Genomic DNA, 25596 nt, shown 5'->3' with positions numbered 1-25596 from the left:
CTGGAAGCAGGCAAACAGTGAGCTTACCTGAAGTCCATCTCTGCCAGTGTTTCTAACAGCTCAGTCCTCACAAGCCAGTAAGAGTTATTCTTCAAGGTCAAGAGGTCAATGGTGAGCTGCAAACCTAGCTCACTGTAGCTGCTGTTGCACAGGCTTGAGATGCAGTGCTGGGGGGGAAAGGAGGAGAACAGATTAAAACAACAGTACTCGGTAAACCCAAGGTAAACTCTAGATTACTCAAAAAAAAAATCAGACACGGTCATTTATACAAGTAGCTGCATTTATATAGGGATGCGTTTATTTGTACTAACTGAAAGGCAGCAGTTTCTCGGATTGGCTCTCCATTATCACATGATTGATTGCTAATTGGTTCCCTTGGAAGGTAAGCCACACCCTGAAGTTCCTCTGCAACGTGTAACTGGAACCGCCCAGCCCAAGTTCTGACTGACTTTCCAATTTGTAACTCGATCCATTTTGACTTCAGAAGCCTCAGAGGATAGATCTCCCCAAAAGCCACCAAGTCCCAGCCAAACTCCCTTACCCCAGCGTATATACTGCCTCCCTGAGCTGAAGTCCCTTGCCCCAGTGCAAGTGCACACTCCGCCCCCCCCCACCCCGCCGAAGTCGCTTGCCCCTGTGCAAATGCACCCTCCGCAGCTGAAGAACCTTACCCAAGCGCAAATGTATGACCCTACTTCCTCCCCCCCACCATCCCCCCCACAGATGGGGCATTGAGAGTGGATTGTTAACATGTTTATTGTGTATGAAGTGAATAGTGACAGTGTCGTGACTTCTCTCTCTCCCCGCTCGGGGCTTGCGGAGCTATGGGGGGCTCGGAGGATGCATTTGTCTGCTCGGGACTGCTGCTGGATGGAGCGGGGCCGGTTCCGGCTCGGGCTTCGGGAGAAGACACATGCGCAGAAAAGGACCAGTGGGAATTGTGCTGGGGGCGATGTGGAGTTGGTGATATTTGTCTCTCGCTTCTGTTTAATCGTTACTCCGTTTATATAGCACCTTTCACAGCCACTAAAGCGCTTTACAGCCAATGAAGTACTGTTGGAGTGCAGTCACTGTTGTGATGTGGCAAACACGGCAGCCAATTTGCACACAGCAAGCTCCACAAACAGCAATGTGATAATGACCAGATAATCTGTTGTAGTGATGCAGATTGAGGGATAAATATGGACCAGCACATGAGGAGTACTCCCCTGCTCTTCTTCAAAATAGATCTTTTATGTCTACTTTAGCGCACAAACGGAGCTTCAATCTAGCGTCTCATCCGAAAGACGGCAACTCCAACAATGCAGCACTGGAGTGTCAGCATGGATTTTTGTGCTCGCGTCTCTGGGGTGTGAATTGAACCCACAACCTTCCGACTCAGGTAAAGATGCTACCCACTGAGCCACAGCGGACATCTGTTGCATGAAGTGTCACAAGCTGCAGCTGCACAAAACTAAAATAACATTCCAAATGACACGAGTCACGGTGCTCATTCGATCGACCATAGCGGCAATTTTCTGGCTTCTTGCTGCCGAGAGTGCGCATATCGGAAATCTGGCCCGTGATATTCCCATCATTAGAAATATCGACCATTATTTTTAAATGAAATCGCGGACGCTGCCTGCCCGATTTTCCAACTCTCAATGGGTGAAGCTCGAAGAAAAGCACACGTGGAAATTACCCTGCACATGTATACCCAAATCATCTCGACCTCGGGATGCCATGGTTGCAGTTCTTTGGCTGACCCACCAGGTGGCGTAGCTGTCCACTGAATGAAGCAACCGAGCAGCAACCGTCCTTCCTACACCAAAACTGCTGAGAATAAACAGTCTTTGTATTGTGAAACTGGAGGGTGAGTGCACTCCATGGACTGCCATCTGATTGCTTTTGGAATGTCAGCTGTGGCTCAGGTGGCAACACTCTGGCCCCCGAGTCAGGAGATTGTGGGATCAAGCCCCACACTGACGCTTCAGGCGTAAGCTCGGCCGATGTGCCTTTTCCTCGCGATTGCGGAACAGGTTCGAGGGGCTGAATGGCCAACTCCTGTTGCTATCGTTATTCATCACATCGCTCTTTGTGGGCTCTTGCTATGCCTAAACGACTGCCACACTTGGCAGCTTAACCGTCACCGACAACGTAACTCTGGAATACAGACCTGTGTGCACTAAAACTAACCTCCCCAGCCAAGCTGTCGCCCGGCACAGCCCCTCCCCAGCCGAGATAGCAGGGGGCGGATTTTCGGATCTTCGCCACTCCATTTTTCACCCCGGCGGTGAGGTGTTCTGGGCGGGCGGTCAGCCTCTGGTGCCCCGCAGCGATCCTCAGATCCGGTTTAAAGGTGGCATAGGGCAGCACCGCCCAGAGGAGCTGCTCCTGGGGTGTAACGCCCCTGGGTTGCCACACCCGGTGTGAGTTTTGATTCTTGCCTGCCCTGTACACTCCAAAGTACGCCCCGCAGTGAACCCCTGGGAAACCAGGCGGTCCAACAATAACCGATAGCAGAGAGCTAAGTAATGGACTCCTCAGGTAAGTGTGATTGTTTTATCTTGGAATTTTTTTTCTTGCGGTGTGTGTTGTAGTGGCATGGGCAATGTTTTTTTTTTAGTATTAGCTCAGGAGTTGCCCATCCTAGCGCTGAAGAGGTGTCTTCCTTAGCGCTATGACCTCTGACTCAGGGCCCAGCTGCCCAACATTACTTACTGAGGTGAAAACTTTATCTCCCCATCGCCCCAAAAATATCAAAGCGAAAACCTAGCCCCAAAACTTTACAATGCAAGAACACAGAGCAACAGTATTTACAGAAACAAGATCAGTATTAATAAATATCCTGGAAATCCACTGATGAAGACAGATGCTATTCATTCCGGTTTTAAAAAAAGTGAGACTTACCCGGACTGCAGCACAAGCCAGTTTGCAAGTTACGGACGATTTATCCCTCAGGGTTTTCTGGAGTAAAGGCACACAGTCCTCCAAAGAGACGTCATATCCTGAAAAGAATGGACAGGGAACAGGCCTCTTAGCTGATGCGTTGCAGGAAAGTCGTCTGCTGACAGCAAAACATCCCAAGACACTTGACAACTCAGGGCAGGATTCAAGCAGGGGTAGGGGGAGGTGACAAGGTCTGGTTGAAAGAAGCTTTTGATGGTCGGGAAGATGCAGCAAGGCAGAGCGGTATAGGGAAGAGAGCTCGGAGGTGGCTAAAGGTTCTGTTATGATTGGTAGATCGGAGGCAGGCGGCATGTGCAATGGACCAGAGTTGGGACTGCGGAGGAAGTAGGGCTAGAGAGGAAGGTAGGTACAGAGGAGCAAGACTATGTAGACAATTTAGCATTGATACATTTCCATCTTTTGCCCTCAAGTTATTGTTCTCTCCATCTTTGGAACCTCCTCATATTTTCGCACTTCCCCAGGCAGTTCATTCTCTGACTGAGGAAATGTAAGCAACTTGCTCCCAGGCCTCTGCCAATTGCTCTAATACTTCACCACATAAGGTTGGCAAGCAGAGCTGACAATGCCCTCGCCTGTCAAAGGGAGACCAGATGTAACAGCAAAGCAAAATGGAACCAAAGCGGCCACTTCTCCTTCAGTTTTGCTTCGGCACAAACTCGATTCTCACTGGAGCGCTGCTTTAGGAATCCTTTTGAGAACCACGAGTGTAATGCCAATTGACCAAGACTCCTCCCCCCACCCCACAGGGAGGTGCTTCTCCTCTGCTCTATGCAGGGTGGATAGTGGGAACCAGTGGATGTGGTGTATTCGGATTACCAGAAGGCATTCGATAAGTTGCCACATAAAAAGATTACTGCACAAGATAAAAGCTCACGGGGTTGGGGGTAATATATTAGCTTGGTTAGAGGATTGGCTAACTAACAGAAAACAGTTGGGATAAATGGGTCATTTTCCAGTTGGCAAACAGTGATTAGTGGGGTGCCGCAGGGATCAACTATTTGCAATCTATATCAATGACTTGGATGAAGGGACAGAGTGTAATGTAGCCAAGTTTTGCTGAAGATACAAAGATGGGTGGGAAAGCAATTGTAAGGAGGACACAACAAATTTGCAAAGGGATATAGACAGGCTAAATGAGTGGGCAAAAATTTGGCAGATGGAATATATTGTGGGAAAATGTGAGGTTATCCGCTTTGGCAGAAAAATATAGAAATGCAAATTATAATTTAAATGGAGAAAAACTGCAAAGTGCTGCAGTACAGAGGGACCTGGGGGTCCTTGTGCATGAAACACAAAATGTGAGTATGCAGGTACAGCAAGTGATCAGGAAGGCAAATGGAATGTTGGCCTTTATTGCAAGAGGGATAGAGTATAAAAGCAGAGAAGTCCTGCTACAACTGTACAGGGTATTGGTGAGGCCACACCTGGAGTACTGCGTACAGTTTTGGTCTCTGTATTTAAGGAAGGATATACTTGCATTGGATGCTGTTCAGAGAAGGTTCACTAGGTTGATTCTGGAGATGAGGGGATTGGCTTATGAAGATAGGTCGAGTCGATTGGGCCTATACTCATTGGAGTTCAGAAGAACGAGAGGTGATCTTATCAAAACATACAAGATAATGAGGGGGCTCGACAAGGTGGATGCAGAGAGGATATTTCTACTCATAGGGGAAACTAAAACTAGGAGACATAGTCTTAGAATAAGGGGCCGCCCATTTAAAACAGAGATGAGGAGGAATTTCTTCTCTGTGGGTTGTAAATCTATGTAATTCTCTGCCATACAGAGCTGTGGAGGCTGGGTCATTGAATAAATTTAAGGTGGAGATAGACAGATTTTTGAGAGAGAGAAGGGAATAAGAGGTTATGGGGAGCAGGCAGGGAAGTGGAGCCGAGTCCATAATCAGATCAGCCATGATCGTATTAAATGGCAGAGCAGGCTCGAGGGGCCAAATAGTCTACTCCTATTTCTTATGTTCTTGTTCTAGACGGCAAAGCTAAAATCAGGAATGCAATGTCCAGAGAAATGCTTACCACAAGTAAGGTTCCAGCCGACACCATTACTCTGTGTTGCAGTGAACGAACAGCACTATTGTGTTGCGTTATACTTAATAACTACTAGTCCTCTGGGTCATTCGTCATCCCTCAATCAACATCACAAACAGATTATCTGGTCATCAATCACATTGTTGTTTGTGGGAGCTTGCTGTGCATAAATTGGCTGCCGCATTTCCTACATTACAATAGTGACTACACTTCAAAAAGTACTTTATTGGCTGTAAAGCGCTTTGGGACGTCCAGTTGTGGTGAAAATCATTGCATAAATGATCGTTTATCTTTCTTTATTATACAAGAAAGCCTGCAAATTTGAGCAGAAAGAGGCAGTCACCAAGCAGCAAGTGCACTGGATGTCATCGTTGTACAAAGAACTTGATTGTGATGCAAAAAAGTTACCTCTGGTTATTTATACTGGACTTTGTGTTGACCTAATATTTGCAGCCATTTCTAAACACTGCCAGCACTGTTTGGGGGGGGGAAGGAATGTCGGTCATAAGATTGTAACCCGGTATGCTAAATTACTCGCCCCCCAACCAGTTGCCTTCCTTGGCAAGACATTCCCAAACTACCACGCTCACCCTGCTACTTCTGGAAAGCCAAGTAAAGCTCAGATAACTTCTGATTGTATTCGGTTTCACCAGTAAATCAGGCTTCCCCATAAAACAGCTCCAATGTATTTAATTGGATGCGTAAAGACACTTCATTGAAATAAAACTTCTCACTTTTATGTCTGAGTGACAAGCTGCAATGTCAAGCAAACACAAGAGATAGGAGCAGGAGCAGACCATTCGGCCCCTTGAACCTGCTCCGCCATTCAATGAGATCAAGGTTGGTCTTTGACCTCAACTCCACATGTCAAATAGGGTTGCATCCCCTGGAATTTGGAAGATTAAGGGGTCAAACTTTTCAAGATATTAAGAGGAACAGATAGGGTAGATAGAGAGAAACTATTTCTGCTGGTTGGAGAGTCTAGGAGTAGGGGTCAGTCTAAAGATTAGAGCCAGGCCTTTCAGGAGTGAAATTAGGAAACACTTCTACACACAATGGGTGGTAGAAGTTTGGAATTCTCTTCCACAAACAGCAATTGATGCTAGATCAATTGTCAATTTTAAATCAGAGATTGATAGCTTTGTGTAACCAAAGGTATTAAGGGGTATGGGCCAAAAGCGGGTACATGGAATTCGGTCACAGATCAGCCATGATCTCATTGAATGGGGCGAGGCGCTAAATAGCCTCCTCCTGTTCCTATAAGTTAATTCATGTAGTATTACGTACAATTTACAGCACAGAATCAGGCCATTCGGCCCAACTGGTCAATGCCAGTGTTGGTGCTCCACACAAGCCTCCTCCCACAGTACATCTAACCCCATCAACACATTTTTGCTTTCTTCCACATGACGTGTGGAGAGTGTAGCGTGCTTGGGAGGAACGGGTGACTGTGAACCTCTGGTTGCCAAAGCTCTCCCACCAGTGGGGGTTTTCCTCGCCGCATGTCTGGGTCTTTTGTAGACTCACTGATCAATTGTAGAGATTGATGGCTGTGATTGGTCAACAACTCCATTACCGTTGTATCATGTGACTACCAGGATGGACCTTGTTTTTTTTCCATCTCACAATTCCAAGAGCCCAAAACAATATTCCTAAAATCCAAGGACTGGCACCAGCCCTGAAAGGAGGCCGAGACAGAATTCGAATCAACAGGGCATTGCCCATTTACCTGCAGTGCCTCGTACCGTGGCGAGCCAACTTTCTGGATTAAACCGAGTCTTGATGAGAACTGAGTGAATGAATGTTGAGCAGAGGAGGGCTGTGGTGCCTCTTATCTGTGGATCTCCATGGGCGACATACTTTAAAATATCCGATATGCACTGTTCCTCTGTGAATTAAAAAAATCATGATGTGTACTGTACCTTTATGATTTAGTCACATCTATACAAAATCACAAATCTGCAAACGCTGGAAATAAAATTGCTGGAAATACACAGCAGGTGAGACAGCATCTGTTAAGACACTGTAGTGTAGTGGTTATGTTACTGGACTAGTAAGAGAGGTCTGGACTAATGGTCCACAGAATGAGAGTTCAAATCTCACCACGGCAGCTGGGGAATTTAAATTCCGTTTAAAAGAAAAATCTGATTTTACCATCAGTAAGTGACCATGAAGCTGCCAGATTGTCGTAAAAACCCAACTTGTTTCTCTAATGCCCATTAGGGAAGGAAAGACCACCCTTCCAATAATCCCAAACTCAGGGTACAGGATACGGAGGAGGAGGAGGAGAAAGAGGAGAGGGCTTGATGCACCAATCCTGCAATGAAAGCATGTTTTTCCTCTGTGTAGCTGACAATATTCACGGGGGATCCCACAACCAATGAACTATTGTTGTAATGGATAAGCTTGTAACAGTCAAGAGTTAGAAACATTTCAGTACTTTCTGTTACCTTGAATCTCTGAAACCTCAAGTGGGGTCCTGTACAGTTTATTGAAGAAAGCTTCAGGGTGAAGTCCGATGGCAGCTCCCACACAACTCACGGCCAGTGCTTTGACGCTGACCCTCACCTCTCTGTCGGGGATAAGACCTGCATCAAAGCAAAGCCTTGCGTGAAGGATGATATTCAACCACAAAAACAGAAAACAGCTGCATGCTCTAGCCATCCAAGCTCTGTTGCTTACCATTCTTCTGTCCCGTTAAGAGAAACGATGCGCTGAGGAGACGAACACAGTGGACCAGAGGAGCAGCATTCTCATCTGTATAGTGGCCAATGTCGCCCTTTATCCGGCAAGGCTGTTTGTAGACAAAAATAGACATGTGTACAATCTTTGTACTTAAGCGACCAAACTCTTGGCTTTCCCTAAACCCATTGAGCCACGAGGTATTCTACTAACGGCACTGACTGCCCAACAGCGGCGCTTTCTGGTCACTTGCAGCAGTGAATAGCAAAGCCATCCGGATCAGAGGAATCCAAAGTTCAATCTCCCATCGCCTTAGCCGATCTTACCTGGGATGGCTGTTAACTGGCCTCAGAGTTGGGTGACGGGGGATTTGGTCAAGGTTCGCACTCCCGCTCGCCAGCCAGCGACCTCTGAATCATAGAAATTTACAGCACGGAAGGAGGCCATTTCGGCCCATCGTGTCTGCACCGGCCGACCAAGAGCTATCCAGCCTAATCCCACTTTCCAGCTCTTGGTCCGTAGCCCAGTAGGTTACAGCACTTCAGGTGTACATCCAAGTACTTTTTAAAATGTGGTGAGGGTTTCTGCCTATACCACCCTTTCAGGCAGTGAGTTCCAGAATCCACCACCCTCTGGGTGAAGAAACCTCCCTTCAAATCCTCTCTAAGCCTCCCCCAATTACTTTAGATCTATGCCCCCTGGTTATTGACCCCTCTGCTAAGGGAAACAGATCTTTCCTAACCACTCTATCCAGGCCCCTCATAATTTTATACACCTCAATCAGGTCTCCCCTCAGCCTCCTCTGTTCCAAAGAAAACAAATCCAGCCTATCCAATCTTTCCTCATAGCCAAAATTTTCCAGTCCAGGCAACATCCTCCTAAGTCTCCTATGCGCCCTTTCTAGTGCAATCACATCTTTCCTGTAATGTGGTGACCACATTCTGCTGGAAGTGCACGTGTTGATGTCAAGTGAGGGCCGCCTGCAGTGGAGAAGAGCCTGCTGATGCTCAAGTGCCAAAGGCTCGCACACAAGGAATGGCCAGTTGAGCAGAGTGCAAGAGCAGAAACCCATGATTCATGCTACTGCAGGTGACGGAATCGGTCTTCAGACTTTCGCCTATAATCAGCAAACCAACATCAGGGGCGAGAATCACAATTCCCAGTTGCTGTCAGAACGGCAAAGGTCAGCGCATCTTCTTAAGTCCCACCAAGGGTGGGAGGAACTACAAGGTTTTGGTCGCCTACACTCCACGTAAAAGCAGCTAAACACACTCCCAAAGAAAAAGCTTCAGAACAAAATCATTACACAGAAAATTGCACAGCAGTGGAACTGTTGCTGGAAACACAAGTTATATAACAATCCAGATGAAACTTATAAATGGGTGGACAAAAGGAATCTTGCAGATTGAAGCATAGAATAATACAGCACAGGTGGCCATTCGGCCCATCGAGTTTGCACCTGCTCTTTCAAAGAGTGATCCAGTTAGTCCCACTTCTCCACTCTTTCCCCGTATCCCTGCAACTTTTTCTCCTTCAACTATTTATCTAATTTCCTTTTGAAGGCTACTATTGAATCTGTATCCACCAGCCTATCAGGCAGTGCATTCCAAATCCTAACCACTTGCTGGGTACAAACATTTTTCCTCATGTCCCCTCTGGTTCATTTACCAATCACCTTAAATCTGTGTCCTCTGGTTATCGCCCCTTCAGCCAGTGGAAATAGTTACTCTTTATTTAGTCTATCTAAATATTTCATGATTTAAAACAACTATCAAATCTCCTTTGAGCCTTCCCTGCTCCAAGGAGATTGATTAAAAGCCAAGTGAAAATGTCGCAGGAAAACGCTACATGGATGGAAATTATTTGGTGTCAGACCTTGGAACTGGAGGAACAACTTGCATTTATATAGCACCTCTCACCCTCACAGGATCTCCCCAACTGCTTCATATCCTATGTATTGTCGCAGCCAATTTATGCAGAGCAAGGTCCCACAAACAGCAATGAGATAAATGAGCAGGTAACCAACTTTCAGTGGTGTTGGTTCAGGGAGGAATGTTGCCAAATAGTGAGTTGGGATTTTTTTTATGGCCACGCGAACATGCAGAAGGTGCCCCGGTTTAACGTCTCACCCAAAAGGTGGCACCTCCAACAATGCATCATCAATCCCTCTGTACCACCCAACTCAGCTCAGATGGTGTGTTCAGGTCCTGGAGTGGTGCTTCAACCCACAACTTTCTCATGGGATAAGTTCACGTTGCACAAGTTCACTCAATAGTTAGTACGAGATTTTCAGATTTTTTAAATTGGGGAAAAATCTGTTACACAGCTTCGCCATTCAGTGAAACAGATACATTGAAGGGAAATCTTCTGTCAGCCCAATATTCCAAAGCAATACAGGCTGAAATAATTGTTAAAGAGCTCGGTAAACAAAATGTTCACGGTTCAGGTTAAAGGGCGATGGTGCCTCTGGGGAGTGCAGCCAGAGCCAAGTCCAAGGCATCACCACGGGTGGCTCAGCCGCACAGGGTGGGGAAGGACAAAGAATAAAAGAGCTTCTGTGGTAGGGGATTCAATAGTTAGGGGAATAGAGAGGCGTTTTTGCAGCCATTGACGTGACTCCAGGATGGGTGCCTCCTCGGTGCCAGGGTCAAGGATGCCTCGGAGCGGACACAGGGCATTCTGGGGGAAAAGGGTGACCAGTCAGAGGTCGTGGTCCGTATTGGGACCAATGACATAGGTAGAAAGATGGATGAGGTCCTGCAGGCATAATTTAGGGAGCTAGGAGAAAAATTAAAGGGTAGGGCCTCAAAAAGTAGTAATCCCCAGGTTACTACCGGTGCCACGTGCTAATGAGTACAACAATAGAAGGATAGAGAGGGTGAACGCGTGGCTAGAGTGTTGATGCAGGAGGGAGGGCTTTAAATCCCTGAGGCATTGGGACCGCTTCTGGGGAAGTTGGGAACTGTACAAACCAGACAGGTTGCACCGCAAGAGCGCCGGGACTAATGCCCTCGTGAGGAGTGTTTAAACTAGCTTAGGAGGGGATGGGAACCGGAGAACAAATTCAATAGGGAAAGAAGTAAAGCTAAAATTAGAAAGCAAGAATGTAGAAAGTGAATCTGTAAGACAGAGGAAACAAGAGTTAGTGAGTAGTAATCAAGGAGGTCTTCCTGTGCTAAATGGTATATACTTGCTATTGAGGGAGTGCAGCGAAGGTTCACCAGACTGATTCCCAGGATGGCAGGACTGACATATGAAGAAAGACTGGATTGACTAGGCTTATATTCACTGGAATGTAGAAGAATGAGAGGGGATCTCATAGAAACATATAAAATTCTGACGGGATTAGACAGGTTAGATGCAGGAAGAGTGTTCCCAAGGTTGAGGAAGTCCAGAGCCGGGGGGTCACAGACTAAGGATAATGGGTATGCCATTTAGGACCTAGATGTGTAGAAACTTCTTCACTCAGAATTGTGAACCTGTGGAATTCTCTACCACAGAAAGTTTTTGAAGCCAGTTCGTTAGATATATTCAAAAGGGAGTTAGATGTGGCCCTTAGGGCTAAAGGGATCAAGGAGTATGGAGAGAAAGCAGGAATGGGGTGCTGAAGTTGCATGATCAGCCATGATCATACTGAATGGTGGTGCAGGCTCGAAGGGCCGAATGGCTTACTCCTGCACCTATTTTCTATACTTCAATGCAAGGAGTATAGCGAATAAGGCGGATGAGCTGAGAGCACTGGTAGACACTTGGTGTATGACATTATAGCCATGAGAGACATGGCTGAAAGAGGGGCATGTTTGGCAGATCAATATTCCTGGTTGCAGGATTTTTAAGACAGAACAGAGAGGACGATAAAAACGGAGGGGGGGGGGGAGGGGGCAGTGTCACAGTATTGATTAAAGAAACTATTCCAGCTATGACGAGGGATGATATGTTAGAGGGATCATCAAATGAGGCCATATGGGTCGAACTGAAAAATAAAAAAGGGGCGATCACACTGCTGGGTATTATAGACCCGCAAACAGTGGGAGGGAGATAGAAGAGCAAATATGTAGGCAACTTGCTGTGAAGTCCAAAAACCATAAGGCAGTAATAGTAGGGGATTTCAACTATCCTAATATTGATTTATTGATCGGGACAAATATACTGTGACGGGTATAGAGGGTGCGGAATTCCTAAAATTTTGTGAGTCAGTATGCAACAAGCCCGACACAGGAGGGGGCGGTTCTGGATTTAGTTTTGTCGAATGAAGCTGGGCAGGTGGAAGGGGTATCAGTGGGAGAGCACTTGGGTGCCAGTGACCATAATTCAGTCAGATTCAAGGTAGTTATGGATAAAGACAAGGATAGACCAGGAATAAAAGACCCAAACTGGGAAAAAGCTAACTTTGCTAGGCTGAGAAGTGATTTGGCCACAGTGGACTGGAAATAGCTACTTGAAGGTAAATCAGTGTCGGATCAGGGGGAGGCATTCAAGGAGGAGATCCGGAAGGCTCAGGCCAAACATGTGCCCTTAAAGTGAAAGGTTGGGAATAATAATTCTAGAGCCCCCTGGATGTCTAGGGACTTACAGGGGAGATAAAGAAAAAAAGGGAAGCTTGTGTCATATACCGATGGCTAAATACTGTAGAATCTTTGGAGGAATATAGAAAGTTCAGAGGTGAAATTAAAGAGGTCATTAGGAATGCTAAAAGAGCATGAAAAATTCTTGGCAAATAAAATCAAGGAAAACCCAAAGATGATCTATAATTATATTAAGAGTAAGAGGATAACTGAAGAAAGGGTAGGGCTTATTAGAGACCATGAGGGTAATGTGTGTGTGGAGGCGGAAGATGTCAAGGGGCTATGTGGGGGGGGGGGGTAACTTAACACAATCACAATCACTAAGGAGGTGGTACTCAGTAAGATAATGGGACTAAAGGCAGATAAATCCCTTAACCTGATGGCTTGCATCCTAGGGTCTTGAGAAGGAGCAGCAGGGATTGTGGATGCATTGGTTGTAATTTACCAAAATTCGCTGGATTCTGGAGAGGTCCCAGCAGATTGGAAAACTGCAAATGTAACAGCCCTATGTAAAAAAGGAGGCAGACAAAAAGCGGGAAACTATAGCCCAGTTAGCCTAACATCTGTGGTTGGGAAAATGTTGGAGTCCATCACTAAAGAAGCAGTAGCAGGACATTTGGAACAGCAAAATTCAGTCAGGCAGAGTCAGCATGGATTTATGAAGGGGAAGTCATGTTTGACAAATTTTCTGAAATTCTTTGAGGATGTAACAAACAGGGGAGGATAAAGGGGAACTAGTGAATGTGGACTTCCAGAAGGCATTTGACAAGGTGCCACATAAAAGGTTACTGCACAAGATAAAAGTTCACGGGGTTGGGGGTAATATATCAGCATGGATAGAGGACTGGCTAACTAACAGAATCGGGATAAATGGTTCATTCTCTGGTTGGCAACCAGGAACTAGTGGGGTGCCGCAGGAATCAGTGCTGGGACCACAACTATTTACAATCTATACTAACGACTTGGAAGAAGGGACTGAGTGTAACGTAGCCAAGTTTGCTGACGATACAAAGATGGGAGGAAAAGCAATATGTGAGGAGGACACAAAAAATCTGCAAAAGGACAGATAGGCTAAGTGAGTGGGCAAAAATTTGGCAGATGGAGTATAATGTTAGAAAGTGTGAGGTCATGCACTTTGGCAGAAAAAAATCAAAGAGCAAGCTATTATTTAAATGGAGAAAGATTGCAAAGTGCTGCAGTACAGCAGGACCTGGGGATACTTGTGCATGAAACACAAAAGGATAGTATGCAGGTACAGCAAGTGATCAGGTAGGCCAATGGTACCTTCGCCTTTATTGCAAAGGGGATGGAGTATAAAAGCAGGGAAGTCTTGCTACAACTATAGAGGTTATTGGTGAGGCCACACCTGGAATACTGCGTGCAGTTTTGGTTTCCATATTTACGAAGGGATATACTTGCTTTGGAGGCAGTTCAGAGAAGGTTCACTAGGTTGATTCCAGGGATGAGGGGCTTGACTTATGAGGAAAGGCTGAGTAGGTTGGGCCTCTACTCATTGGAATTCAGAAGAATGAGAGGTGATCTTATCAAAATGTTTAAGATTATGAGGGGGCTTGACAAGGTGGATGCAGAGAGGATGTTTCCACTGATGGGGGAGACTAGAACGAGAGGGCATAATCTTAGAATAAGGGGCCACCCATTTAAAACAGAGATGAGGAGAAATTTCTTCTCGGAGAGTTGTAAATCTGTGCAATTCACTGCCTCAGAGAGCTATGGAAGTCAGGACACTGAATAAATTTAAGCCAGAAATACAGTTTCTTAAACGATAAGGGGATAAGGGGTTATGGGGAGCGTGCGGGGAAGTGGAGCCGAGTCCTTGATCAGATCAGCCATGACCTTATTGAACGGCAGAGCAGGCTCGAGGGACCGTATGACCTACTCCTGTTCCTATTTATGTTCTTATGTGGGTATGGTTCTTAATGAATATTTTGCATCTGTTTTCACAAAGGAAAGGGGCAATGCAGATACTGCTATCGAGGAGGAGTGTGAAATTCTGGATGAAATAAACAGTGAGAGAGGAGGTATTAAGGGGTTTAGCAGCTTTGAAAGTGGCTAAGTCCCCAGGCCCGGATGAAATGCATCCCAGGTTGTTGAGCGAAGCAAAAGAGGAAATAGCAGAGGCCTTGACCATCATTTTCCAGTCCTCTTTGGATTCAGGCATAGTGCCAGAGGACTGCTAATGTGATACCCATGTTTAAGAAGGGAGAAAGGGATAGGCCGAGTAATTACAGGCCTGTCAGCCTAATCTCAGTGGTGGGAAAATTATTGGAAAAAATCCTGAAGGACAGGATAAATCTACATTTAGAAAAGGAAGGATTAATTAGGGACAGTCAGCACAGATTTGTTAAGGGAAGATCGTGTCTGACTAACACGATTGAATTTTTTGAGGAGGTAACCAGGAGGGTCGATGAGGGCAGTACGTACGATGTAGTGTATATGGACTTTAGCAAAGCTTTTGATAAGTTTGCACATGGCAGACTGGTAACGAAGGTAAAAGCCCATGGGGTCCAGGGCAAAGTGGCAAGTTGGATCCAAAATTGGCTTAGAGGTAGGAAGCAAAGGGTAATGATTGATGGGTGTTTTTGTGACTGGAAGGATGTTTCCAGTGGGGTTCCACAGGGCTCAGTATTGGGTCCCTTGCTTTTTGTGGTATACATCAATGATTTAGATTTGAATATAGGGGGTATGATTAAAAAGTTTGCAGATGACACTAAAATTGGCTGTGTGGTTGATAATGAAGAGGGAAGTCATGGACTGCAGGAGGATATCAATCTGCTGGTCAGGTGGGCAGAGCAGTGGCAAATGGAATTTAATTCGGAGAAGTGTGAGGTAATGCACTTGGGGAGGATTAATAAGGGTATACACATTAAAGGTAGGCCATTTAGCAGTGCAGATGAACAAAGGAACCTTGGAGTGCTTGTCCACAGATCCCTGAAAGTAGCAGGCCAGGTGGATAAGGAGGTATACGGAATGCTTGCCTTTATTAGCCGAGGCATAGAAACAAGAGCAGGGAGGTTATGCTTAAATTATATAATCCAGCTGTGGCCTAACCAGTGTAATACTGCATGCAGTTCTGGTCGCCGTATTATAAGAAGGACATGATTGCACTGGAGAGGGTGCAGAGGAGATTTACAAGGATACTGCCTTGAATGGAAAATCTTAGCTGAGGACAGATTGGATAGGTTGGGTTTGTTCTCCTTGGAACAGAGGAGGCTGATGGGAGACCTCATTGAGGTGTATAAAATGGAGGGCCTGGATATAGTGGATAGCAAGGTCTATTTCCCTTGGTGGAGGGGTCAATTACAAGGAGGCATAGGTTTAAGGTGGTTGATGGAAGGTTTAGAGGGGATTTGAGGGGAAGCTTCTTCACCCAGAGGGTTGTGGGGGTCAGGAACTCACTGCCTGGAAGGGTGGTAGAGGCAGAAACCCTCACCACATTTAAAAGGTGCTTGAATGGCCACTTGAAGTGCCGTAACCTACAGGGTTATGGACCTTGAGCTGGTAAGTGGGATTAGACTGGATAACCTCTTATTGACTGGCGTAGATACAATGGTAATCTAATACAGCCGGAGTGGTCTCCGAGACTAGTTTCGATCGCCTGGGTGAATCGGAGAGGAATTTTCCCCAGAGTTCTTTCTCCAATTGGCCTGGGCTTTTATCTGGTTCTTTGCCTCTCTCAGGAGAATCACATGGCTCCGGTTGGGGTGGAGTGTAAAATGTTGCAATGCATGGGGTATCGCAGGTGTGTGGGGCGGACTGTTTGGGCCGGATGCTCTTTACCTGCCTGCCATTGTTCATAGGTTTATATGTAACCTTCAGGGCTATTGACAGAGGGCCGTGTGGCTCTTGGTCGGCCGGCGCGGACACAATGAGCCGAAATGGCCTCTTTCTGCGCTGAAAATTTCTGTGTTTCTAAGTGAAGGCTACTAATTGGTAGCTTCCTGACACGCAAATCCTATTCAGGTTCCTGAATTCCCAATCCAATCATGTCTGTAATACAATGTTTGTGTCAAAGTCATTGACCTGAAATTCCTACTTTCATGCAAGTGAGCAATTTACCATCTGTGCCGACACTCCACGCCTCATCCTACCCGAACCCCCTCCGCTTCTCTGCCATGTTGTCTGTTCCAATATCAATTTGCGATACTTTAGCGACTGGCTCAGAAGGTTACAAATGCGAGACTCATAACTGGTCTTGAGCTCATAATCTGGACTGGTATTCCACACTGAGGGAGTGCTGGATACCATCTTGAATGCCCTGTCTACTTGTTTCAATAGATGTTAACCATCAAACAACACTATTCTAAAAAAACAGTACGGAATTCTTCCAGTGCCCTGGCCAACATTCCCCACTCAACCAACACCAATAAGAAGAACAGTTGATTGGTTATTCATTTCACATCGTCACTAAAACCATAACTAAGACCACCTATTTCCACCTCCGTAACATCACCCGTCTCCGTCCTTGCCTCAGCTCATCTGCTGCTGAAGCCCTCATCCATGCAATTGTTACCTCTAGACTTGACTATTCCAACGTACTCCTGGCTGGCCTCCCATGTTCGACCCTACGTAAACTAGAGGTGATCCAAAACTCGACTGCCTTTGTCCTAACTCGCACCAAGTCCTGCTCACCCATCACCCCTACACTCGATGACCTGCATTGGCTCCTGGTTAAGCAACGTCTCGATTTCAAAATTTTCATCCCGATTTTCAAATCCCTTTATGGATTCGGCAATCGCCATATCTGTAATCTGCTCCAGCTCCACAACCCCCCTGCCCCTTCTGTTGCCTAGGCTCCAAGTTCTGGAATTCTCTGCCCAAACCTCTCTCCTCCAAGACGCTTCTGAAAACCTACGTCTGACTGCAAACGTTTGGTCACCTGCACTAATTTCTCCTTATGTGGCTCGGTGTCAAATTTTTTCATCTCATAATACTCTTGTGAAGCTCCTTAGGACATTTCACTACGTTAAAGGCACTATATAAATACAATTTGTTGTTGTTGTTTGTCTACATAACGAAGTGAACTTCAAACACTAATTCATTGCGCAAACGAATTTAAAGGTTTTTGACTCAATCATAAATGCAGTGCATTTATATATATATATATATATATATATATATGTATGGTGCTCAGCAGCGGTCAATTTAGGGAGGGAGTTCAAATCTTTCTCCTCCCCACCCCACCCCCCAGGCCTGGAGAATGCATCCAGGAGGCAGTAATGATAAAAACCCCATAAAAATTTGCACCCAATCTGGCTAACAGGGCTTTTCCTTCATGTTAGCATTCACACGTTAACTGGATAACGAGAGAGAATATGAATAACATTGAACTTCTCCACCAGTAACAAGATCGTGTGATGATGATGAATAGGGAGGCCATTCAGCCCATCTTAATGCAACCACCCAGAAACATTCTAAATCCCCCTGCTCACCCCACCCCTCGCCAATGCAGCATCCATTGTTTTTTTAAACTGACAGAGCAATTCAAGGAAAGCAGCAAAAAAGAACAGTCGTGAAATGGCATCAGGGTTCTTAGCGCTAGACAGAGAGCACACACTGGGACAGGCACAATAGGCCAAATATCTTCCTTCTGTGCTGAAATTTCTGATTCCAGGTTTGATGGTCTTCTGGACTGAAACTCAAAATGTTGCATGGTGCTACTATCACAGAGAACTCAACAGGACAACAATAACTTGCATTTATATAGTGCCTTTAAGGCACTCGATGAAATGAAATTCGACAGAGAGGTAGGTTTTAAGGAGCATCTTAAAAGGAGGAAAGAGGGGAAGAGATGCAGATAGGTTTAGGGAGGGAATTCCAGAGCTTAGGGCCAATGCAACAGGAAGCATGGTGGAGCAATTAAAAATCGGAGATGCTCAAGAGACCAGAATTGGAAGAGCGCAGATATCATGGATCGTGGAGGGTTGTGGGCTATAAACATCGAAAAATAGAAAATAGGTGCAGGAAAAGGCCATTCGGACCTTCGAGCCTGCACCACCATTCAATAAGATCATGGCTGATCATTCCTTCAGTACCCCTTTCCTGCTTTCTCTCCATACTCATTGATCCCTTTAGCCGCAAGGGCCATATCTAACTCCCTCTTGAATATATCCAACGAACTGGCATCAACAACTCTCTGCAGTAGGGAACTCCACAGATTAACAACTGAGTGAAGAAGATTCTTCTCATCTCAGTCCTAAATGGGTTACCCCTTATCCTTAGACCATGTCCCCAGGTTCTGGACTTCCCCAACATCGGGAACATTCTTCCCGCATCTAACCTGTCCAGTCCCGTCAGAATTTTATATGTTTCTATGAGATCCCCTCTCATCCTTCTAAACTCGAGTGAATACAGGCCCAGTCGATCCAGTCTCTCCTCATATGTCAATCCTGCCATCCCGGGAATCAGTCTGGTGAACTTTTGCTGCACTCCCTCAATAGCTAGAACGTCCTTCTTCAGATTAGGAGACCATAACTGAACACAATATTCCAGGTGAGGCCTCACCAAGGCCCTGTACAACTGCAGTAAGACCTCCCTGCTCTTATACTCAAATCCCCTAGTTATGAAGGCAACATACCATTTGCCTTCTTCACTGTCTGCAGTACCTGTATACCAACTTTCAATGACTGATGAACCATGACACCCAGGTCTCGTTGTACCTCCCCTTTTCCTAATCTGCCACCATTCAGATAATCTGCCTTCGTGCTTTTGCCCCCAAAGTGGATAACCTCTCATTTATCCACATTATACTGCATCTGCCATGCATTTGCCCACTCACCTAACCTATCCAAGTCACCCTGCAGCCTCTTAGCACCCTCCTCAAAGCTCACACCGCCATCCAGCTTAGTGTCATCTGCACACTTGGAAATATTACACTCAATTCCTTTATCTAAATCATTAATGTATATTGTAAATAGCTGGAGTCGCAGCACTGAGCCCTGCGGCACTCCACGAGTCACTGCCTGCCATTCTCCCGACTCTCTGCTTCCTGTCTGCCAACCAGTTCTCTATCCACGTCAGTACATTACCCCCAATACCATGTGCTTTAATTTTGCACACCAATCTCTTGTGTGGGACCTTGTCAAAAACCTTTTGAAAGGCCAAATATACCACATCCACTGGTTCTCCCTTGTCCACTCTACTAATTACATCCTTAAAAAAATTCTAGAAGATTTGTCAAGCATGATTTCCCTTTCATAAATCCATGCTGACTTGGACCGATCCTCTCACTGCTTTCCAAATGTGCTGTTATTTCATCTTTAATAATTGATTCCAACATTTTCCCCACTACTGATGTCAGGCTATAATTACCTGTTTTCTCTCTCCCTCCTTTCTTAAAAAGTGGTGTTACATTAGCTACCCTCCAATCCATACGAACTGATCCAGAGTCGATAGACTGTTGGAAAATTATCACCAATGCATCCACTATTTCTAGGGCCACTTCCTGAAGTAGTCAGATGTCGACGATTAGGACCTGGGGATTTATCGGCCTTCAATCCCATCAATTTTCCCCAACACAATTTGCCGCCTAATAAGGATTTCCTTCAGTTCCTCCTCCTCACTAGACCCTAAACAATGGGATTGGCACAAATCCGTCAAAATTTTCATGTTGGAAACGGTATCAATTCTTGATTAGGCGAGAACTATGAACGTATGAAAACTAGTTCCAATTGCTGCACAAGCGGCCAAAACCAAACTGGAAGATCACAAACTTTTAGGGATGGTCAGATGTCGTGGAAACCTCACGCTGGCAATGGCAATCAGAAAATTAAAATAAGATTTGCACAAACATATTTCTTCATCAGGCTTCAACCGAACATGGAAATCACAACATGCAAACAGGTTATTAAGCCTAAGAAGTCCACGTTGGTGCTTACCCTGTACATGAGCAGCAGTCCCAATCCCTTGTGTCTGCTCTGTTCCCATATCCTTGTATTTCCCCTTTCAACAGATCTATGCCGGTGTTTGTGCTCCACACAAGTTTCCTCCCACCTTATTTCATCTCACTGCATCAACATAATAGCAGTCAGTTGCGTGTGTGGGTAGCTTCAACCACCTAACTAACCTGCTCCGTTTCTCTCCCCACAGATGCTGCCTGACCTGCTAAGTGTTTGCAGCATTTTCTGTTTTAACAACCTATTCTTAAATGTTGACAGTCTCCGTTGCAGTCACTTTCTCTGGTAGTCCATTCCAGCCTCACAACCCCCAACATAGAAAGATTTCTCCTGCTCTCGGTTGGAAATCTCTTGCATCTCAATCTCACACCCATGTCCCCTGGTTCGAGACCCCGTCAATCACTGGAAACAGTCGGTTTCTATTCACTTTGTCGTACCCTAGCAGAATTTTTAAACACCCCATAATCTGCTGTTCTGACAAAAACAGCCCCAATTTTTCAGGTCTTTCTTGGTATTTTTATTTCCAGTCGAACATCCGAGTGAATCTGTGCTGTCCCTCTCTATTGCCTCAACATCTTTCATATTGTGTGGAACCCACAACTGTACACGGTACTCCAACTCTGGTCGTACTGAGGTTTTATGTGGATGCGCCGTTACATTTCAAAATAAAAAAAGTCAACAACGCACCACATCTTGTACTGATAATAGGTCATTGCGGACCTCATTTATTTACACGGAGAACGAGTGCCGTCATCGAGCTCAGTAAACAAACCCACCAGGGTGAGATTGTTGAACCTGGCTTGGTTGGCCTGTTGACTTCAAAAAGGGGGCAACTCCTCAGTCTCAAGTTGCTCCCTACATTCGTTTATCAAATGCGCACATCCACTGCGACCTTTTCCCCTTGCAAGCTGGGAGAGTGAGCAGCAGGCAGAACGGAACAAGCTCATCAGTTCCGTCTGCTCAGCCTCTCAATTGACCTGGACAGGAAACCTATTAAAATGTTTATATTTAAGCCCCAACCAATTTGGAGAGTGTGCAGCTGTAGCAATGTGGGACCATAATAAATCCCAATATTGCAGGGGCACTGTACTGACCTCACAAAGCCGCAGTCCCCATTATTTTCTCATCCAGCACTGCTCAAAGAGGCCAACTGGATTACACTATGAAATGTGCAAAAGCCAATAAATGGTGTTGTGAAGACCTCCATTCACTGAGCAGCGCTGACATGACAGACTGGTGTCACTGTACCTGCTCCGCGTAGTTAGCAAGCCAGAGGTGGGGACAGTAGATCCAAAACCAGGTCACAAGACTAGGGAACAAGAATCCATCCTTCTAGTTGATGGTTGGAAAGCCATTCAACAACTTACATTTGTATGGCGCCGTTAAGGTCGTAAGCCGTCCCCAGGCGCTTCACAAGAGCATTATCAGACGAAATTTGACACCAAGCCAAATATTACAATTATCAGGGCAGGTGGTGAAAAAGCTTGGTCAAAGAGGTAGGTTTTAAGGAGCGTCTTAAAGGAAGGGAGAGGGATGGAGCGGTTTGGGGAGGGAATTCCAGAGCTTAGGGCCTAGGCAGCTGAAGGCACGGCCATCAATGGTGGAGCGAAGGAAATCGGGGATGCACAAGAGACCAGAATTGGAGGAGCAGAGTTCTCGGAGGGATGTAGGGCTGGAGGAGGTTACACAGATAGAGAGGGCAAGGGCAAGGCCATGGAGGGGTGTGAACACAAGCATGAGAATTTTATATTTGAGCCAGTGTATGTCAAGAAGCACTGGGGTGATGGGTGAACTGCATTTAGATGCGAGGCAGAATACAGGCAGCAGAGCTTTGGATGAGCTGAAGGTTACGGAGGGTGGAAGACGGGATGCCAGCCATGAGAGCGTTGGAATAGTCGAGGCTCGGCGGCAACAAAAGCATGGTTGCAGATGCTGTCTGCACTCTAAATATAAAAGTGTTTGAACTGGTAGTCAGGTTTCAGGTGTGATCTGACCTACTGTACATAACAAACTGGCTATTTGCGTACACAAGTATAATCTGGCATATACATGTCGCACAGCAAAATAGTCTAATTTTGGAAAGCACAAAAGAACACAAGGTTTATTCATAGTACAGATACGGAATAGGGCCTTTAATGGAAGTCAATTCAATTAAAACAACAACTTCCATTTATACAAGGGATTGACGTTTCTGAGCTATAAATACACTTGTTATAGTATCTTACATTCCCTGTGTATATTTCTAAATAGCAGAACATAGATGACTATTAAAAGAATGAGGTAAATTAGTTTGAAGGTTCCATTCTAGCACCACATTCATCATAAATTTGCACATTCACCCTACCCGCTAATGAATTTTATCAAGATGTGGGGTGCCCATAATGGCGAGTGGCATTTTCCCCCAAACCTTACACAGCATCAGGAGCCCCAGATCAAGGCTAGGTCAGCATAGAAGTGCAATAACAAGGCCCCAAACACCGTGCTGTACACCTACATACAGCAGACGCTAGCCATCTTCGGGTAAAGCCTCGTTGAGCCTCCCAACTGCTGTCAAAATGGCAAGTTTCTGCGCTCAAAACTCATATCCACTCGGATCAGGGCTGACTGAAAATGTGACTGTGGGGAGGAATATCAGGATGCAAACTCCATCATAGCGGAGAACTATTTACTGACCATTGGTAAAACATCGCTCCCTTGTTAGAAGGCAAGCTTAAATGTCAGGAGTGCAGAAGAGCTGGCTACCACAGGACACGCAGCCGGAGAGAACCCCTCTTTGTAACATACAGACCGTTCATAATAGAAACATTTGGAGTGTTGGACAGAATAGAATGATGCAGCACAGGAGGGGGGCATTTGGCCCAGCATGCCTGTGATGGCCCTTTGAAAGAGCTGTCCAATTAGTGCTGCAGCCCTCTTTCCCCATAACTCTGCAAATGTTTCCTTTTCAAGTTTATATCCATTTCCCTTTTGAAAGATACAACTGAATCCGCTTCCACTGCCTGATTAGGCAGTGCACTCCAGATCATCATAACACACTCTAAAAATAATCTCTCATCTGCCCCTCTGGATCTTTTGCCAATTATCTTAAATCTGTGTCCTATGGTTACCAACCTCCGTATTTACTCTATCAAATGCCCTCCTAATTTTGACCACTAATATTAAATCTCCCCTTAACCTACTTCTATCTAAAGAAAACAATCCCAGCTTTTTTTTTTTAAGGTCTCTCCACATAGCTGAATTCCCTCCGGCCTGGCACTGTTCAACAACCACCTGCATTTATATAGCGCCTAAACGTAGTAAAACATCCCAAGTCACTTTACAGGAGTGTAAACAAAATTTGACAGCAAGCCACATAAGGAGATATTAGGACAGGTGACCACAGGCATGGTCAAAGAGGTAGGTTTTAAGGAGCACCCTACAGGAGGAGAGAGAGAGGTAGAGAAGGTTTAGGGAGGGAATTCCAGAGCTTCGAGCCTCGGCAGCTGAAAGCACGGCCGTCAATGGTGGAGTGAATAAAATACAGGAATGCAGAGATCTCCTCTGCGCCCTTTCCATGGCCTTGATATTCTTCCTGAAAGATCTGGTGCTCAGAATTGGACACAATCCTCCAGCCTCCTGCCAGTGGAAACAGTTTCTCCTTATTTACTCTATCAAAACCTTACACAAATACAACATAAAAAGACATCTCACCTTAGCTTCAAGATCTGCTGACTCAACGCAGTCATCCTTCGACACAAAGCGATCAACACTGCTGTCAGAGGACTGCCGGCTGTGGCCCATGTGACTTAACAAATGAGATTTGTTTACTGCTGTAAGATTAAGAGAAATTATTTTTCTCCTCTGCTTTTTAAAAAAAAAAAAATTGAAACTAAAACTTTGCTTCCTCATTTCTTAGGTCAACTTGTGCTACTCCCCAGTTACAGTTAGAAGCAGAGGACCCACTGCCCAGGCATCCGCGATGTTACTCTGCAGTCAGCCTTGAGCACACAACCTCGGCTGACACTCCAGCGCAGTGCTGAGGGGAGGGCACCGCATCGCAGGAGGTGTAACTCCTCAAAATGAGGCACTGGACCGAGGTTGCCTTTGCCTCTGCTGGTGGTTCGGGCGGATGTTAAGGATCCTATGGCACTATTCGAAGAGGAGTTGTAAATTCTCCCAGTGTCTTAAGCCAACATTCCTCCCTCAAACACCACCAAAAAAGGATTGTCTGGTCATTCACCTCAATGCTGCTTTGTGGAATCTTGCTGTGCACAGAGTGGCTGCCACGTTTGCCAGTGTAACAGTGGCTGAACTTCAAAGAAATTCGTTGTACGGGAAGTGCTTTGAAACATTTGAGACACGCAATAAGGCGCTATATAAATGCATTGAAAAAGTCCTTTCCAGTCAGTGAAGGCGCACAGGGAGCCCAGTTCAGCCTCCAAGTTCCCTCCATCTCCCACCCTCTGATAAAGGAACAAGAGCTCCCCATGTTGGGTGATTTTGGCTTCCAAACTCACGTCCTACTAAACGGCACACCAGCTACTCACTGCACCTAACTTGAGATGCAATATATGTTATTTAGTCACTTCCCTAACCATTTTAGACCATTAGTCAGCAAGGCAGCATGCTGGGGTATCTAAGCGAAGTGCCTCGACAACGCAGGCTCAAGGTCACCAACTGCCAAGTTTCCCAATCTCAACCGAGTCCTTGTTGGGCAACGCCAAGTGGAGGCAGGCACTTCTCCATGTGAGAAATGGCTAGTGGGGGCAGATATCCGTTAGTTTGGCCCCATTAGCAGCACTCTCACCTCAGGTTCAGCAGGTTGTGACACTGAGCACCCTCAGGAGGGTCAACACTCCAGTGCAACAAATCGGGCAGTGCCGCATTATCAGGAGGTGCTGCCATTCACGCGAGACATTGCACCAAGGTCCACATTACCTAGTAATGCTAAACAAGGTGGGACGGTTGGGTCAGTATGTTGGAAGCAATGGGCTAAAGGGCCGTTAGCATCTGAAAACCTCTAGTCCAATTGGCTTTTAAACGTAAAGGTTTTTGTAAAGCTGGGTCTTCAGGACACATAAATGTATTCGTTTTTTATTTTATTTGTAGGCAGCGCTGGCATTTATTGCCCATTCCCAATTGCCCTTGAGAAAATATGTTGGTGAGCCACCTTCTTGAACCGCTGCAGTCCATGATACTTTTGTTACAAGAGTGGCTTGCTAGGCCATTTCAGAGGGCAACCACAGTGCTGTGTGTCCGGAGTCACATATAGGCCAGACCGGGTAAGGACGGCAGATTTCCTTCTCTAGAGGACATTAGTGAACCAGATGGGTTTTTATGACAATCCGGTAGTTTCATGGTCACCATTACTGATACTAGCTTTTTATTCCAGATTTGGTTCCAGCTGCTGTGGTGGGATTTGAACTCCTGTCTCTGGATTACTGCACCATAACCACTATGTTACC

General features: G+C 45.8%; 1 protein-coding gene across 8 annotated transcripts in view; it reads right to left on the bottom strand.

Annotated features, from left to right (window-relative positions):
* The window catches only part of htt (huntingtin), a 250339-nt gene that overhangs the window by 145576 nt on the left and 79167 nt on the right, over positions 1 to 25596 (bottom strand). For 7 of the 8 annotated variants that reach the window (XM_070877815.1, XM_070877836.1, XM_070877828.1 and 4 more), the window contains 6 exons: positions 23843 to 23961; positions 7675 to 7786; positions 7443 to 7580; positions 6722 to 6880; positions 2890 to 2987; positions 28 to 167 (listed from right to left, as the gene is read on the bottom strand). In XM_070877815.1, coding sequence (XP_070733916.1) covers positions 28 to 167; positions 2890 to 2987; positions 6722 to 6880; positions 7443 to 7580; positions 7675 to 7786; positions 23843 to 23961 — 766 coding nt within the window. The remainder of the gene's footprint in view (positions 1 to 27; positions 168 to 2889; positions 2988 to 6721; positions 6881 to 7442; positions 7581 to 7674; positions 7787 to 23842; positions 23962 to 25596) is intronic. The other variant, XM_070877822.1, reaches the window with a different exon arrangement.

Source organism: Pristiophorus japonicus, chromosome 1 (assembly GCF_044704955.1).
Source record: "Pristiophorus japonicus isolate sPriJap1 chromosome 1, sPriJap1.hap1, whole genome shotgun sequence".
In the NCBI taxonomy this organism is placed as follows: Eukaryota; Metazoa; Chordata; class Chondrichthyes; family Pristiophoridae; genus Pristiophorus; species Pristiophorus japonicus.
This window is presented reverse-complemented; position numbering and strand designations above follow the sequence as displayed.